Source organism: Bufo gargarizans, chromosome 2 (genome assembly GCF_014858855.1).
Source record: "Bufo gargarizans isolate SCDJY-AF-19 chromosome 2, ASM1485885v1, whole genome shotgun sequence".
In the NCBI taxonomy this organism is placed as follows: Eukaryota; Metazoa; Chordata; class Amphibia; order Anura; family Bufonidae; genus Bufo; species Bufo gargarizans.
The window spans coordinates 599,090,946-599,109,082 of record NC_058081.1 but is presented as its reverse complement, the minus strand read 5'-3'; the positions used below and the strand labels follow the sequence as shown (position 1 = coordinate 599,109,082).

Here is an 18,137-nt window from a genome sequence, read left to right as displayed (position 1 = left end):
CATATTGTGGCATCTTCAAACGGATCCGTCCCCATTGACTTACATTGTAAGTCTGGACGGATCCGCACGGCCAGGCGGACACCCGAACGCTGCAAGCAGCGTTCAGCTGTCCGCCTGTCCGTGCGGAGGCGAGCGGAGCGGAGGCTGAACGCCGCCAGACTGATGCAGTCTGAGCGGATCCGCTCCATTCAGACTGCATCAGGGCTGGACGGCTGCGTTCGGGTCCGCTCGTGAGCCCCTTCAAACGGAGCTCACGAGCGGACCGACGAACGCTAGTGTGAAAGTAGCCTTAGATAACCCGAACCTTGCACACCGAACTTGAAACACAAGTTCGCTCATCCCTACTGGCAGGTGAAGCTCCAAGTATGTTGATACAAAAAAAAAAATTAGATATATTGTAGGGGATCGTCTCTTTTCAGGGGGTCACACTCCCAGATATCTTCGCAGACACGATTATAATGTCCAAACTCTTGCTTTATTTTAGACACTTTAGCAAAGCACAGGTTAAAAAGTCGCAGCTTCAACTTATCACGCTTGACATCCACACAAAATAAGAAACGCTTGCCCGGCTCGGCTCTAACTATACACATAAGCGTATCCCTGACTCACCTAGAGAGCCCTGTTCACACATGGAACACAAATGCGGCTTTCCTCAGCCATTCAGTCCAGCAACCTCCAGGCTGTGACACTTCAATACCTTTTGGGGGATTGTGACCCAGTAGTCCTCGTGATCCTTGTTTCACAGGCGTCACCGCGTCCCCCAAAGTTCAGGCTATCGCCTAGCCTCGTGGCCCCTCAGGCCACCCAGCTGAGACCACTCACACAGAGCCTAACCAGGACTCTGCTTGACAAGACACACCCAAGATCCAGTAGAAGGATTAAATAGGATCCCTGGACATGAGCATGCCTCAAGTCCCGGACTGGAACCCAGGGAAACACCTCAATGTTCACATTGCCACATATCCCCCCCTCTGTTCAAACCTGTGGGGGTGAACACATGTACCAACTGGATGCTCATGACAGGGCATCCGCATTATACTGCCATCTTCCGGCTCAACGTTCCCCCTGGAAGAGATGGCCAGCGTCACATGCTTCCCTTTATTTTGCCAGACCCAGGCCATCAGAGCTTGGTTTGTCATAAACACTGCCTTCCTACCTAGACTACAGTGTCTAAGAGCCTCCTCCGTCTCCTCTTTGCTGGAGAACTTAGCTTTCTAGCTTGCTTCTTTTCTAGATTTCTTCTTAGGCCCCCGCCTCCTCCTTTTGTTGGAGATCCGACTGGTCAGTTTTAAACCACCCTTTAGCCGCTCTAATGCCACCTGGTGTTCCCACTCACTTTGTTTCTTTATTCTATCACCAGATAGCACTTCTCTTTTTTCTTTAGTCCCCACAGGGGTTATCTTATGTTTGGCTTCAGTATCAGTCTTCTGCTTCTTCCACATCAGCCCCATCAACTGGTTCAGCAGATACATACTCTATCTTCTTCTCTGCCTCGGCCGGTACCACGGCGCCACCATCTCCAGTCCCATTCTTAACGGGCTCTGACTTCTTGGCACCTTCCAGAGGATCTTCCTCGTCCGGTTTCTCATTGTCTTCCACCTGCTGTGCAGGAGCACGCTTAGGCTTCTCCAACTCATAGATGGCATCTTTTGAGCTCATGAGAGCTTCCATCTCTGCTCTGAGTTGCTTGTTCAGCCTCTCTAATTCATTTCGCTCCTCAAGCACTTCTTCAAGGGCTCTAGCCAAGGAGAGGGCCTTGGACTCTTTCTCCCGAGCATCAGCCTCCGCTCGGTAACGTTCTTCGGCATACTGAGCCGATATGTATTTCTCTGCAGCCAGGAGCTGGCCAAACTTCTGTTCCTCCTTATTTTTTTGCACTTGCTTGTTGGAAGCGCCCAACTCTTGGGCCTCCTGTTCCAGCGGCTCTTTACTCTGTTCTGCTGTCGCATCAGCCGAAGGAGTACCACCCTTCTCCTTTAGACACTTTGTGGGATTTCCACCCAGGGACTCTTCAAGCCCATTGCCGATGTCGACTACAGACTTCTGTGTCTTTCTGGGGTCTTTTCTCTTCTTCGTGACACCAGGCAGTAGACCCTTCAGTTAACTCATCTTTTCCGGGGTCTCTTCTTTTGACCCTTCTGCAGCCTTCTTCAATGTCTTTATGATGACAACTAGTCCCGTCTCTATCGTATCTAGGGACCGTGTGGAGAGAGAGAAATAATCTTCATGATTGCAGCTGTACTGACCGGTCTGGTCATCTACCGCTGCCTGAATATGCGTCTCCCCACTCAACTCTAGTCACGTCGGGTACAATTATCATCTGGTTGCTACCCGTAACTACGTCAATTTGGCAAGACCTCAACGTGGCAGCCTCTCTCCCTCTCTCTCTCTCTCTCTGAGTTGCTATCGGTCACGGCACATGCGTCACTTATATTACTTGTGTCATCATTATCAGTTCTGACCTCTAGGGGCACCGATGCGCTAATCCCCACATTGGACACTTCCCCAGAAACCATAAAACCCTGTGGGTACTGCATATCCACCTCTGGTACGTGTGGTACACCCTCTGGGCTCACAACATTAACCAGCATTTTTGTATCACATATATTTTTATCAGGAGGGGGCACTTCTCTCCTGATCACATCCTGAAAGGGAAAAGGCATGTCATCATCATATACTTCACATGACCTCACATTTTCATTTTTTACTTCAACTACATCACTGTTTTCAATGGTCCTTTCCCTTACACGTTCACTTAAAGCAGGCATGTCCAAACTGCGGCCCTCCAGCTGTTGCAAAACTACAACTTCCAGCATGCCTGGATAGCTTACAGCTATTAGGGCATGCTGGGAGTTGTAGTTTTGCAACAGCTGGAGGGCCGCAGTTTGGACATGCCTGACTTAAAGGGACAGGTACAAGTTTTGCAGGAGTTTTTGCGCTCTCTGCAGAAGTTTCTCCATTACTCCACAACTCCCAGCATAAGGGAGAATTACACCCCAACACTCTCTCATGCATGAGCCTATCTGTAACATCAAGTTCATAAGTCCCTGTTCTCATTGGAGTCTCACGCTCAGTGAAAATCAACAGATAGTCCTTATCCGCACGACTGTCCAGCGCCTTTATTATTTTACCAGTCTCAGGTTTCAATATTGTGCTACCTCTTACCCGGGCTAGCATAGGATCCTTGTCATCCCATGTCTAGCCTTGCAGATCCTTGGCACATCCTCTCTAGGACTCTGTCTCCACTGGTAGGGAACATTCGACCTCCTGAGAGTTGAACCGCTCTCCCCCTCTTTATCTTCCCGACAGTTGCCCTTGGCAATGGCATATCTTTGCTTTTCCCCCGATAGTCCCGGCACACCACCAACCTCTTGTAACTTTGTACCGGGTCCATACAGTGTTGAGAACCCATTTCTCAAGGCCAGCTGCAACTGTGCCTCCAAAGCCTCTCGCTCTGCATCAATTTTCGCCAATTCATTTTTAGTGTAGCCAATTGCTATTGCCATTTCTTCTGCCTGCTGTATGCGCCAGCGCCGCCAGACGTACTCTTCCCCGAGACCCATGGTAGCAGGAAAAACTTTCAGCCACAAGTCCACTTTTGCTGGGCTACTGGCCCTTTAATTCACTGCAGTTTTACTTGCACCACAGCAAAATAGTCCACACTCTTATGAGCAGCACCTGCTTCACTGGACAAAAAAAAAAAAAGCTTCCGGCCCTTTAACTCCACACACTGCAAAGAAAGTGGCTTCTCAGCGTTGCCCCTAGCAACTGACAGTTGCCCTTCTCTCATGGACACATGGACAACTTGCTCGCATCCGACACCAATTGTAAGGGATCGTCTCTTTTCAGGGGGTCACACTCGCAGATATCTTCGCAGACACGATTATAATGTCCAAACTCTTGCTTTATTTCAGACACTTTAGCAAAGCACAGGTTAAGAAGTCACAGCTTCAACTTATCACGCTTGACATCCACACAAAATAACAAACCCTTGTCCGGCTAGGCTCTAACTAAACACACAAGCGTATCCTTGACTCACTTAGAGAGCCCTGTTCACACATGGAACACAAATGCGGCTTTCCTCAGCCATTCAGTCCAGCAACCTCCAGGCTGTGACACTTCAATACCTTTTCGGGGATTGTGACCCAGTAGTCCTCCCGACTCTGGCCTTGTGATCCTTGTTTCACAGGCGTCACTGCTTCCCCCAAAGTTCAGGCTATCTTTGGGATAAATAGATAGATATATCTATTTTTTTTTTTTAACATTTAACCACTTTTGCCTAATAATAGTGAATATTATGTGAAAAATGTGTTGTTCTGTAGCTGCATTCCAAGAACATTTTTATTTTTCCATATATAACTTTTTGGTTAACTTTAGTAGCTTTTTTTTAGGGGGGGGGGAGATGGCAAAAAAAATGCCATTTCACAATTGATTTTTCAATCAAAATGTACACTGTTTTCGAAGTGGAATCAATAGCTTTTATTCTATGGGTCACTATGCATACAACAATACTAATAGCTACAGTCCTTTTTAACGTTTTAGTACATTTTAACAAGGATATCTGTCTTACAAAAACAATTTTATATTGTCAGACAGAAGAGTACGTTTATTTTTATTTCGGGAGAAAAAAACCATTGTTTGTGTGCTCCCGGGATGTAGCCAAAAATCACGGTAGACACTGGTGCGGATTTAAATGAATGCAGTAGAAAGCACTTTCATTTTTAATGCCTGCACAATTATGCAGTAAATTGGCTGTTCACTGTGTGGCCATTAAAATAGGAGCGTTCTAGTGCTGTGCTGATCCCCAATCACAATGTGTGAAAACTGCCTCTTGTTGTTTATGACAGGCATATGAGGTTGCCAAAGTGAGCCACGTGGAGAATGTGTCTTAAATTCTGTGTAAGACCATGATTTTCTTTAAAAAAAATTACCTTTTAAATTGCCCCGGTGCAGTTAAGAAGAGATCCACATACATAAACAGGAACAATGAGACGGTAACGTGCCACTGACACTGATAGGCAGTCCTTGTCTCTAGTGACCACATTCCCATTGTGCTCTGTTTCCTCCTCCTCGTCTCCTTCCATCTGACCCTGGAATGCCATTGGTTCCTTTGTTGGCAGCTCCGCCTTTGGAGCTATAAACTTTCCTAAGTGCCGCTGCAGCAGAGGAGGTTCACTTGGTCATCCTGGTGTCGGGGTGAAACTGAAAGTAGTGGAGCCATGCAGCTGTATGGTTGCTTTCTGGTGTGCATACTGCCCCCCGTGTGGACAGAGTGGGGTCCAAACAGCTGGCATTCAGTACCTGTGCTTTACAGTAAGCACTGTAGCACTAGGTTTGATTCTGAGCTGGAGAAACATCTGGTTGGACTTCAACATGCTCTCTGCAGGTACTTGGTTTCCTAATACCAGCTAGAAGCCCACTTCAGATTGCATATTTAAAAACATTTTAAAATAGGAATACCTTAGTCATTCAAGGAACTCTTGCGCTACTTCGGCCAAGATGAATTTAGGCTACTTGGAGCCCATACATTTTAATGGTGTATGGAAACGGCATTAACATCAAAGTTTTTTTTACTAATCGAACTAAGCTCAATTTGCTCAAGCCTAGCTCTGGGGGGAAGTGGGGGCAAGTTCCTAAAATACCCTTTGTCACCTGACTATGCTTCCCTATGTACATTCAGCATGCTCAGGTGACGGATCCACTTTAAGTTTTGTAAAGTTATGTTTTCATTGAAATGCCTTTTTGATATTACATTGTCTCGTATCCACTTATATTCTATTGTCCTCAAGGACATTTTCTCCCAAACTCATTTTCCTCTAATTAGTCAAAGTGATAATTGAAGAAATTGCAGCAATAAAACTCTTGAACCTCCCACCCGTCCCGCAAGAGGTGCAGATCTGTCAGGACTCATTTACTTCTCTTATATTGGATGTCGTGAGGCTATTTTTGACTCCTCTTAAAGATGGAGCTTCTGTGTTTGTTACTCAGCTTTACAAGGCTATAAAATGCTGCTTTTACGGTTCCTATCATTACACGTGTCTGTTTTCTCGCTGTACGTCTAAATATACTTTTGGCAGAATCTGGCCATGTTGAGAGCGAGTATAACATTTATGGGTGGGTAGGGAATGTGATTTAAAATTCCACTTTGTGGCTTCGTTTGCTAGAGAGGGAACAATAGAGGCATGTATTTATTGAGGCATGTCAAATTGCCAGCGTGCTCGGCTCCTGGCTGTGCTGCCGCCACAAGGCCTGTTCTGTTAAGTAATTGTAACTCAACAATGCGACAAATGGCCAACCCTAAATATGTGATTATGTGCAGCCCAACCAATATTCTGTCAACAAGTCAGTAATTATTCTCAGATTGTGACAAACATTTTTTTTAATCTATTTTTAAAGCTGAACTACAGCTGCCATTTATTACAATTTTATCATTTCCAGCAGAAGCTTAAAGGGGTTGTGCAGGCAGTATTTATTGATGACCTACCCTTGGGATAGGTCATCAATATATGCATGGCAGGGGTCTGACACCCCCACCGATCAGCTGTTTGAAGAGGGGGCGGTGCTCCATACGAGCACTACTTCCCGTCATTACACTGTCCGTTATCTTGGTGACGATGGGTAGTGTAATGAAAAGGAAGCAACACTCGCATGGAGTGCCACCTCCTCTTCAAACAGCTGACCGACGAGGTGCCGGGTGTTACACCCCCGTCAATCAGATATCTATGACCTATCCGCAGGATATTGTGCCTGCACAACCCTTTAATGTGAACTTTCTTTTTTTTATTAAATAATTTTTAGGGAGTGATTTATTTATTTGAATAGTGTTTGAGGTTCAGTTTTTCTTATGCATACATCCAGTGCCCTGCGTATCCAGTGAAATGATAGAATTCAGTCTGTTTGCAGCCACCACTAGAGGGAGTATACTGTATTATGTTACATTGACCTCCATAATAACACAGCATTCAGTAAGCTCAACAGCTCCCTCGAGTGGTGGCTGCAGGCACCTTGAAGTTTGTATCTGTCAACAGCTGTGGTTCACTTGATTTAAAATGCTGTTTTTCTTTTGTTGATCCGAGGCTCTATTCCAGAGTTATAATTTTTCCTTATGCAAATATGAAATATTATGACTTTGGTGCAATGAGGGCATCATCGTTGCTCTCAGGCACCACTCATTTCTGTAGCCAGCCCTACTTCACTGTTTTGCCGCTGCCTGGCCCTGTCAATCAAAGCAACGAGGGAGGGGCCGGCCACAGAAATGAGTGGAGCCTGGTTGCAACAAGAGCAAGGGTGATGTCCTCATTGCACCAAAGACCTAATTTGCAAAAATAAATAAAAAGGTATAATAACTCAGGAATGGAGCCTCGGTTCACCAAAGAAAAACAGCATTTTAATTAGGTGAACCACACCTGTCGGCCTATGAAAACAGTTTGATGGGGAGGTTGCTGGTGACGGATATTCTTTTAAATGGTCTCTAGCTTTTCATACAACTTTGTATAAATCAATATTACAAGCGACCATAAGACACTTATCAGAGAAAAATGTTAAGCCCTGCCTAAATCTGCCTCGTCAAGCAGTAGTAATAAGAAGGGTGAATTCTGAACATGAAATCTTAATATTTTTGGTGAAAATGGAATTTAGAGGACTTAATAAAAATAACACAATTATTAGAGTACATTATATCCTCTGTCCTGATCCTCTGCTATAATATATCCATATGAATATTATCATATAATATTATATAGAGTTTTATGAAAATCCTTCATCGCACTTATTTAGTGCTGCTGAGGATTCATCAAATGTATCTGGATTCTTCCACATTATGCTTTCGGTGAGTCCAGGAGAGGGGTTCTTATAACTATTTATGTAGGACTCCAGTTGTATCCGGGTTCTGGTCCACAGTTTGTGCTTTAGTTAGCTCTGTCCTTGGGAAGAATTTCCCCACAGCTCCTTCTGTTTTACTTTTAGGGAATAAAGCCCCCTGGTTGGTATAAACAGCAACATAAATGTGACAAATACATGGTAGCTACAGCAAAATACATATAACATCTAGTTGGCAACCACAATATCTTTTCAGGTGGAGTCCATCAGATGATGATATATAGAAAAAGAAATCGTATCAAGGGAAGATTGTCCTCCTGGATTATTTTTTATTTTATTTATTCACTAAAAACCATGGGTAAATGGCGAGGTTTTGCGTTGAGAGAAAGAGCTTTAGCCTTCACTGTGGGAGATGTTGATCTGCAGCAAAAGGAGAAATATAATTTAACGCCACCACTGATCAGCTCGAGCAGAAAAGAACAATATAGTTAAGGCCTCTTGCACACAAACAGGTTTATTTTTCTGTTCCGTTTTTGCGGATTCAGTTTGTGGTCCATATGTGGAACTATTCATTTTAATGGTTCCACAAAAAAACGTTTCCGTATTTCCATTCCGCTGAGAGATAGAACTTGTCCTATTAATGCCCTCAAATAACAATCCGTGGCTCCATTCAAGTCAATGGGTCCGCAAAAAAAAGGAATGCATCCGTATGTCTTCCGTATCCGTTCCGTTTTTGTGGAACCATCTATTGAAAATGTTATGCCCAGTCCAATTTTTTTATGTACTTACTGTTTAAACATTATTGTATGCTTCTGTTTCCGTTTGCAATCCGCAAAAAACGGATCACAAACGGAAACCAAATGGAAAAACGGAACGGCAAAATGGAAGCGGAAACACTACTGAAACAAAAAAACGGATCTGTGAAAAACGGACCGCAAAATACAGAAAAAGCCATACGGTCATGTGCAAGAGGCCTAAAAGAGTCCTGGGTAGGCTATGTAGCTGCACAGGGGGGCACGTCTGAGGACTCTTCCACCAGCGACCATACAGCTAAAAGACCAAGAAAGCACCTCTAGTTGCAATCTAGTGAGGAATGTATATACTGTACAGCTCTCACTTCAGCCTGTGTGGAAGAGGAGGGGAGGCTCACAGATCTCCATTAAGTCCCATTGTGTGTTAACCCTTCATGTTATGAATAACCCCCCCAAAAAATTAATGTTACTTAATACATTATATGTAGCCCTAAATGGTTCCTATGAAGAATACAACTAATGTCACAAAATGCAAAGTCTCATACAGCTACACTGAAGACAAAAGTTATAACTGCTGGAACAGAGTGGGAAAAATATTACTGGTCCGGGTTATTCAGCTTTTTGGACTTTTTTAACTGTCAATCCCACCCTTCTGTACCTATTGGATAGATCATACCTAGCAACTCTGTTCCAAGTCCCTGTGCTGTAAACTTCTGGATTTCCTGTACGATGTTGCAGCCAATGATGGGCCTCAACAGTGACATGACCCAGCAGTGATGTGTTGCTTGGGGACAAAACACCACTGAGGCTATTCATTGACTGCAGTGGTGCACCTGATCCCATGCATGCAGAAGTTTATAGAACAAAAACAAAAAATGGAACTGACACGGAAAAAAAATACGCTTGTGTGCATGAGCCTTTAACTCCTTCCCAACACATGGCGTAATAGTACGTCATGGCGGCAGGTGACTTGCCGCATTTTGACATACTATTATGTCACGCTGATAGCCGGGCCCCTTCTGTATCCGCCAGCATCACTGTAAAAGCCAATGCCGGCGGATTAACCCCTCCTATGCCGCGGTCAGCGCTGACCGCGGCATAGAAAGTATTTGCGGCGGGTGTGGGAGCCCACCAGGTCCCCGCGCTGCTGTGACGGGGACCCGATGGGTCAGAAGGCAGCCCGATGCAAGGCATCGGGACCTGCCTTCTATGGAGGCCGAAGAGATCCAGCCCCAGGCTGGGTCTCCTAGGCAACCTGTTAGGGTATTACTCTGTGTAGTACCCTAACAGGCAATGCATTACAATACAGATGTATTGTAATGCATTGCAGAGGGGATCAGCCTATTTTTTGTCACCTTGCCCCATAAAGTGTAATAATGCATGATAAAAAAATCATATGGACCCATAAATGGTACCAATAAAAACGTCAACTCTTCCTGCACAAGACGATCGGCAGAAAAAAAATATATGGCGTTTTCAGAAAATGGAGACACAAACATAATTTTTTTTTAAATGCTTTATTATGTAAAACTGAAACAAAGAAAGTAGACATATTTGATATCATCGCGTCCATAACAACCTGCTCTATAAAAATAGCAAATGATCTAACCTGTCAGATGAACATTGTAAAAAACAAAAACTAAAAACTGTGCCAGAACAGTCATTTTTTGGTTACCTTTGCCTCACAAAAAACGTAATAAGGAGCGAATAAAAATCATATGTACCCCAAAATAGTACCAATAAAACTGTCACCTTATCCCGTAGTTTCCAAAATGGGGTCACTTTTTGGGAGTTTCTACTGTAGGGGTGCATCAGGAGAGTTTCAAATAGGACATGGTGTCTAAAAACCAGTCCAGCAAAATCTGCTTTCCAAATACCATATGGAGCTCCTTTTCTTCTGCGCCCTGCCGTGTGCCCTTACATCAGTTTACCACCATATATGGGCTGTTTCTGTAAACCGCTGAATCAGTGTAATATATATTGAGTTTTGTTTGGCTGTTAACCCTCGATGTGTTAAAGAAACAAATAGCTTAAAATGGAAAATCTGGCAAAAAAGTAAAATTTTGAAATTTCATCTCAATTTTCCTTAAATTCTTGTGGAATACCTAAACCATGGATGGCCAACCTGCGGCTCTCCTGCTGCTGTAAAACTACAACTCCCACCATGCCCCGCTGTAGGCTGATAGCTGTAGGCAGTGTGGGCATCCTGGGAGTTGTAGTTTTGCAACAGCTAAAGAGCCTCAGCTTGGCCATCCCTGACCTAAAGGGTTAACAAAGTTTCTAAAATCGGTTTAGAGTAACTTGAGGGGTGTAGTTTTTACAGTAGGGTCATTTATGGGGGCTTTCTATTATGTAAGCCCCACAAAGTGACTTCAGACCTGAACTGGTCCTTAAAAAGTGGGTTTTGGATTTTTTTTTTTTTTTTTTTTTTAAGAATTACTTCTAAAATTCTAAGCCTTCTAACATCCTAAAAAAATAAATTGACTTTTCCAAAATGATGCCAACATAAAGTAGACATATGGGGAATGTTAAGTCATATTATACGAGGTATCACTTTCTGTTTTAAAAGCAGAGAAATGGCTAATTTTTCAAAATTTTTGGTACCTTTTTTTTTTTTTTTGCATAAATAAAGGTGAAATACATTGACTCAAATTCATGACTGTCATGAAGTACAATGTGTCGCGAGAAAACAATCTCAGAATCGCTTGGATAAGTAAGTGTTCCAAAGTTATTACCACATAAAGTGACGCGTCAGATTTGCAAAAAATGGCCTGGGCAGGAGGGTAAAAACTAGAAGTGCTATGAGGTTTCAGGATGCTGAGTAGCAGTTCTTATTGATAGTGGAAAGGGATGAGGCAATTAACAGCTTGGAAGGGGAATGCTAGATCTTTGATGTCACTGACTGAAGAATTAGTGGAGCATAGGGTTGAGCGAACCCGAACTGCAAAGTTTGGGTTCGTACCGAACATTGCGAGTTCGGGTACCCAGACCCGGACTTTTTCACTGAAGTTCGGGTTCCGTGTTCAGGTGATTTTATTATTTTCCATTATAAAATGGTTATAACGGAAAATAATAGCATTCTTAAGACAGAATGCTAAATAAAATGGCCATTGAGGGGTTAAAAATAAATAAAAAAACACCTCATCCACTTGATCGTGCAGCCGGGATCCTCTTCTTTCTGCAGGACCTGCGATGACATCACCACAGGTCCTGCTGAATGAAGATAGAAGGTCTTTCTATCTTCATTCAGCAGGACCTGCGATGACATAACCACGCTTACAATGTGGTGAGCGTGGTGACGTCATCGCAGGACCTTTTGCAGGTCTTGAAGAAAGAAGAGGATACCGGCTGCGCGATCAAGTCGATGAGGTGATTTAAAAAAAGAAATAATGTAACCCCTCAATGGCCATTTTATTTAGCATTCTGTCTTAAGAATGCTATTATTTTCCATTATAACCATGTTATAACGGAAAATAATAAAGTGAAGTTTGGGTCCCCATTGACTTTAATGGGGTCTGGATTCAGGGTCAAGTTCGGGTTCCGAACCGGAACTTTGACCTGAAGTTCGTCCGAACTCGGACTTGCACGGGTTCGCTCATCCCTAGTGGAGCAATAAAATGAATTTTATTGAAGATTTAAAAAGCAGGGTGTTGATGTCAGTTCAATGTTAGAGGCTATGGCAGCAGAGATGCCCTTTCGGGTAACTGATAATCGTGTGTAAATCTTTTTAAATCTGTGAGTAAAAAAGACCACAGGGGGCAGATAATATCCCACCCAAACATTTTAGTCTGTGTGCATATAATTTGGCACTGGTTTTCATGTAAATTTTTAACATGTTATTGATTCAATCATTGGTTCTTGTCATCAAGGTTAATGTGTCAGGCATCTTCTGTTTCATTGGATCACGATCTGGTGGCTTTAAAGGGGTTTTCCCATTTCAGACATTCATGGATTTTGCTTATATGAGAGTTAAAGGATAATTGTGTTTTTTTGGGGGGAGTATTGGATTGTGGTGATTAATATCACCTTAGTGGCCCTATTTCAACTTTTCACTGTGTATTCAATTACCCCTTAATTCCACAGTTTTTTTCCCTGTACTGCCTACTTTTACCTGTGCTTAAAATAGGGTTGCTGTGCAGGGTCCGTCTATCTGTTGAAGTACGGAGGACGCAGTGTACAGGCTCACATTACTGACAGCCAGGGACTGTAAGTAAATGATTAAAGCCAGGTCCTCCCCAGCAGCTGATAACAGTGCCTGGGCTGTGTGCACTTCTCCCTGTCCCTGCGCTTGGCAGACGCTCCCTCACTCAGCAGAGCTGAAGGATGCAGAGTTGGAGCAGCGCACACCAGGGAAGGGAGATCTGCCATCTGCTCAGTGTATAAATGAAAGCAAAATGTGGTAAGAGGTCCCCTTTGTGCTGCAGGAGATTAACCCTTTAGGGGGAGGGCTGTGGTTACTGACACTTTTGGGGGGCTATTGTTACTGGCTAGTGAGGGCAGGCAGGATTAGCCTCAGGGTGAGGGCAGTGGCGGCTGGAATATCATGTTATTAGTAACTACATATATGAAAATTGAAATTAGGGTCTAAATGTGACAGTTATCCTTTAAGGAAAAAGCATAGAACAGTATTTTTCTGCATTTGTGGCATGTCCTATGTCAGAGATGGGAGATACTCCTTCAAAATCAAGGTGATGAAATATTTTGAAAAGTTAGTTCTCTCCCACCTTAATGAGATATTGGTAGGACAAGGAGGACCATCCTTATTTTGCCTAAAGGGGTTCTCCAGGAATAGGGATATTTTATCTAATGCCTGCAGCCTGTCTCCTGAAACAGAAGATTCATACTTGCCTGCTCCAAGATGCTCTGGTCCACAAGCAGCATGTCATTGCTGAAGCCAGTTGTTGGCTGCAGAGGAGCACGTGATGATAACCATGCACAGTCTATGTAAACACTATGGGGACAAGAATATGAACACGGCGTGGGTGGCGAAGAGGACTACAGCAGCTTGGAGCAAGTAAGTATGAATCTTCTATTTCAGGAGACAGGCTGCAGGCATTAGATAAAATGTCCCTGTTCCCAGAGAACCCCTTTAAAGCCTTATTCACACATCAATCACTGACCAAACACTGACTGTGTGAATAAGGCATAAGGCCCCTGGGCTGGTACACATACTACATTTTCGGCGGGACAATGCAATTATCTAATTTGTATGGGGGGGGGGGGGCTACAGATTCTCCCCTGACAGATTTTGTCAGAGGGGAGAGGAATTGGGCACTTTGAATTTCGGCGCCCAATTGTTTTGTTCTCCCTGGAAATAAACCACCACCAAAAGTGTATGAAAGTGGCTTTCTCCTCTCTTCTGACAGCATATGGGCACCTTTTATAGGGAGGGTAGAACTACAGAACATGTTATAGCTTTGGCTATGCGCACAACTTGAAATCACAAAGCTGTTGGGGATAATTATGTACAAATGTTATTTTTGCTTCCCTAACAGCTGGTAGGAAAGTTGGGGAGGTTTGGGCAGTTGTTGGAGTTGTCTAATTGACTGATGGCTTACTTAGGGTATGGCCATGTTTCTGCATTACAGTTGTGGAAACCTTAAGAAGTAGATCATAATTGGATAAAAAGTATACAAGACAAATACGACTTCTTTTTTTTTTTTTTTTTTTTTTTTTATTCACTCCTGACTTTGGCTTCCAAAATTGCATGCAGAAACGCGGCTGTGTATCTGTAACCTATTAAGACATAAAGGATGTGAAATTTAAAGGTATTGCAGGGGTGCTGTTTGCATTATTCTCCCTCTATAGCTTAGACTTTGTGACATGTCACAAGAGTACCATCTTGTTGAATTATGCAACTGATAGGACGTTGAATGGACTGATTACGAACAAGGATGAGACTGTCTATTGACAGAAAATGTCTGGAGAGGTTGTCTAGGGAGAACAATTTGTTCCTGAATGTGGAAAAAACTAAAGCGATGGTTATTGATTTCAGTAGAAAAGCATGTAATCATTCCTGGCTTAGGTTGGGGGGAATCAAGTACAGGTTCAGAAAGAATTTAACGGGGTTATCGAAACCCACCCACAATGCCCAGGCCCCTCATATAGAGAATACTGACCTGGTCCCCGATGCCTTTGTTCTTACAGATCCCTCCACAGCAGTCGCTGCATCTCTTTAGCGTGCAGATCACAACATCCATCAACAGGGGGGAAGGGAGCATGGGGGTGTAGGCAATAGCAGGCCACGACGGTGACCTGCCCAAGTACGACGCAAGGAGAACAGGTCAGCGGCGCAGCCTGCTATTGGCTACACCCCATAGCCCACCACCCCTGCCTGTCAATGGATATTGTGATCAGCACACCGGAGAAATGCAGCAACGGCTGTGGAGGGATCCGGAAGGACTCGGGCGTCGGGGACCAGGTAAGTATTCTCTGTATGAGGGGCCCGGGCCTTGTAGGTGGTTTTTGAGGTTTGGCTAACTCCTTTAACCAGCTCGGGCAGTGGGAAAAGTAGCTAACTGGAGGGGGAGGGCTGATTTAGATACTATCTCCTGAATAGTAGCAGCTAGAAACATGCAACTGGTCGTGTTTCAAAGCTAAACAGCTAAAGTCCAAGCAACAGAGGAGCAATCACTGTTAGGAATCGAGTTGGGAATAATCGCAGGTAAAACCTGTTTTTACTATCACTTTCAGCTGCAGTCACAGCATCCCGATATCTATCAGTGATATCTTCCCCTGTACTGAACATATTGCTATCATTCTAGCAGTGGCGTACTTAGAAGTAAGGGCCCCATAGCAAGGATCAAAACAGGCCCCCCACACAGGACAGAAGGGTTTCTGCCTAAACCCTTTTCAATGAACCTTGGGCCATTTTTCCACTGCTTTATTTGCTAAAAGTTGTTCTTTTAGAGGGTAGAATCCTGACCAAGTTTTCACCTCTAGTAGAAGAGGGGATGATCCTAACTAAGACTGGGCCCCCTCTTGCACTGGGCCCTAGTCGCATGGTCTGCCACCATGGTAGTTGCGCCCCTGCATTCTGGTATTGTCAGAACGTTTGGAATGTCAGCTTTCAAAGAACAGCTGCATGTTTCTAGCTGCTACCATTCAGGAGATAGCATCTAAAGCAGCCCTCCCCCTCCAGTTAGCTACTTTTCCTACTGCTGGAGCCGGACTGGGGCAAAACAGTTAGGGGGTTAAACTTCTAGGCATCTCTGAGGATCTTATATGGTCTGCCATCTCATATGCCACTGTAGAGCAGGCCCAGCAGCATATTTACATTTTAATGATGTTGGTGAAATGTGGGGTTAGTATTGAGACTTTGCAGACATCTTATCAAGTTGCTATTAAGAGTATTCTGACCTACGTTATAATAGTATGGCAACACAGAAAGAACAGAGCTTGTTATTTTGAGTGGTCTGCCAGATCCGTAAATGGTCGCAGTAGGACTTTGCAGTATGAGTTATTACAAGCAGGTTGGAGATATTGGGTTTGTAGAGTGTTTTTATCTATTTGCAGTACATCTTTTAAACATGCTTAAATAAAATCATATGCATGATGCAGTAAACCTACTGTGTTTTCACACATTTCAAGTTTGAGAATTGCAATCTATTTTATCTATTGTATCTAAACTATCTATGGTATCCTTTTTGGTTTGAACTTTACATCTTATCCTGTTCTTGGTCCATCCACAAATCTAACGTTTTGCTTTGTTCTGTTTGGTAGGAGGAACATGGTGGTGAAATAGACAATGCAGATGATCTGGAACTCGCACACAATGAAGGAACAGATAAGCTAGATGCAAAGAACATAAGAGAAGGATATTACTGATTAATAAGAGCCTTGACGAGAACCATATATGAGGAGTGGAACAAAGACCAGAATAAACAGGCCATATGAAGTCAGCTAGATGCTGTTATGGCTTTGGACCTTCATCAGAGAATCATTCTAGACTGTAAAGGGCTCTGGAAATATCAGCACTGGTGGTGGACCTCTCCATGAAATATGTCTTTCTCTGCTTTGTGACTGCTAATGAAGAATATACATATTTTTCATTAATTTTATGCAAGTCCTACCATGGTCTTCATCTCTTACCGAAGGTCTTGAACCAAAATGACTGTGCTGAACTAGACCTGTCTGATCTGTAGACCTATTTTGTTGGTACAGACAAAATGAAGAATGTTATGGTGTAAAATATAGGACAACGTTTTTATGTCATCATATTACCGACTAATGCCATTAAGATTTTATGACTTCTCCATCTGTGATCGGGTGGACTGCACAGAAAGTGCAATGTTCTGCTTTTTATGAAAACATAACCAAGGCTTTTCCGCTGATTAAATAATGGTTGGGGGATAGCTGATTTTTTTCTTCTCGTTTATAAATTGCATTATAGGAGGCTGAGTACTGAACATTTGTCTTCTCTATTATATTTTTTTAAATAGATTGCCAAGACCAGGCTGCACTTAATTGGACAAAAGCAAAACCTTCCATTTACACATATCCAAAATAGTGGTTCCTTTTATTTTTCAAACATTTCCCATAATTGAAAAAAAAGTAGGCTGACCAGGCTAGGGGCCATCCACAGCCCTGCTGTTCCAGTATCACGGCTCACTTCCCGCTAATTCTGGTCCCCGCAGGATCGGATGTGGTTTGGTCCAGTGACCACTGTGGCCAATCACTGGCTTCAGAGGTCACAGGTGCTAGAATGTCACTGCAGTCAGATTCAGCCAATAGGAAATTATAAAACATCCTTCAAACATTTTTGAAGTGACATTTTCCTGACTTTTTCCCCCTTGTATAGAGAGGTTAGATGGCACACCAATTTTGGTGTTGTGGATCTCAGGATATGGTTCCCAAGCCAGACTCCATAAATAAAAGTCATTTCTTCCAAAATGTTGCTTTGCATGCTGTATTAATTTATTAAGCTGGGTATTCCAGTAAATAATCACAACTGAACATTTTTTGGCCACAAGGCCTTCTTCAGAGTACTAGATGGGCCGCACTGGGTCTACAGCTTGGGTAGAGGCACAAAGGCCCTGGGTTAGTTTATGGCGCAAAAGTGCTATGTTTGTATGGCACTCTACAACAGGGCACTTGCCCTATATACTTTTGCACCATAAACTAACCCTGGGCCTTTGTGCCCCTACCCAAAAAAACAAACAAACACAACTTCATAGCATTTTTTTGCTAAAAAAACGCTCAATAAAAAAACTAAGTGTGTCAGTACCCTTAAAGTGTCTAGGTGGATCACACAATGAGCTTTCTATATTGTATCATCTCTCAAAAGCCATTTTAGGGCACATGCATTTTGAACATACAGTGAATCAGTTAAACCATGAAACCCTCTGCCACAAAAAGTTGTGATGGTTAATTCATTAAAGGGGTTCTGCACTATCCTCTGGATAGATCATCAGCTTCTGATCGGCGGGGGTCCGACACCTGGGACCCCCACCGATCAGCTGTCTGAGAAGACAGCGGGGCTATAGCAGCGCCGCAGCCTTCTCACTGTTTACTGCAGGCCCAGTGACGTCACGACTAATATCAATTGGCCTGGACATGGCTAAGCTC

At 43.5% G+C, this 18,137-nt stretch overlaps 1 protein-coding gene across 1 annotated transcript in view; it reads left to right on the top strand.

Annotated features, from left to right (window-relative positions):
* The window catches only part of LOC122926179 (Golgi integral membrane protein 4-like), a 65,871-nt gene extending 48,405 nt beyond the window's left edge, over positions 1-17,466 (top strand). Inside the window, exon 10 of the mRNA XM_044277560.1 lies at positions 16,293-17,466. Coding sequence (XP_044133495.1) covers positions 16,293-16,397 — 105 coding nt within the window. The 3' untranslated portion in view covers positions 16,398-17,466. The remainder of the gene's footprint in view (positions 1-16,292) is intronic.
* The last annotated feature ends 671 nt before the right edge of the window (positions 17,467-18,137 follow it).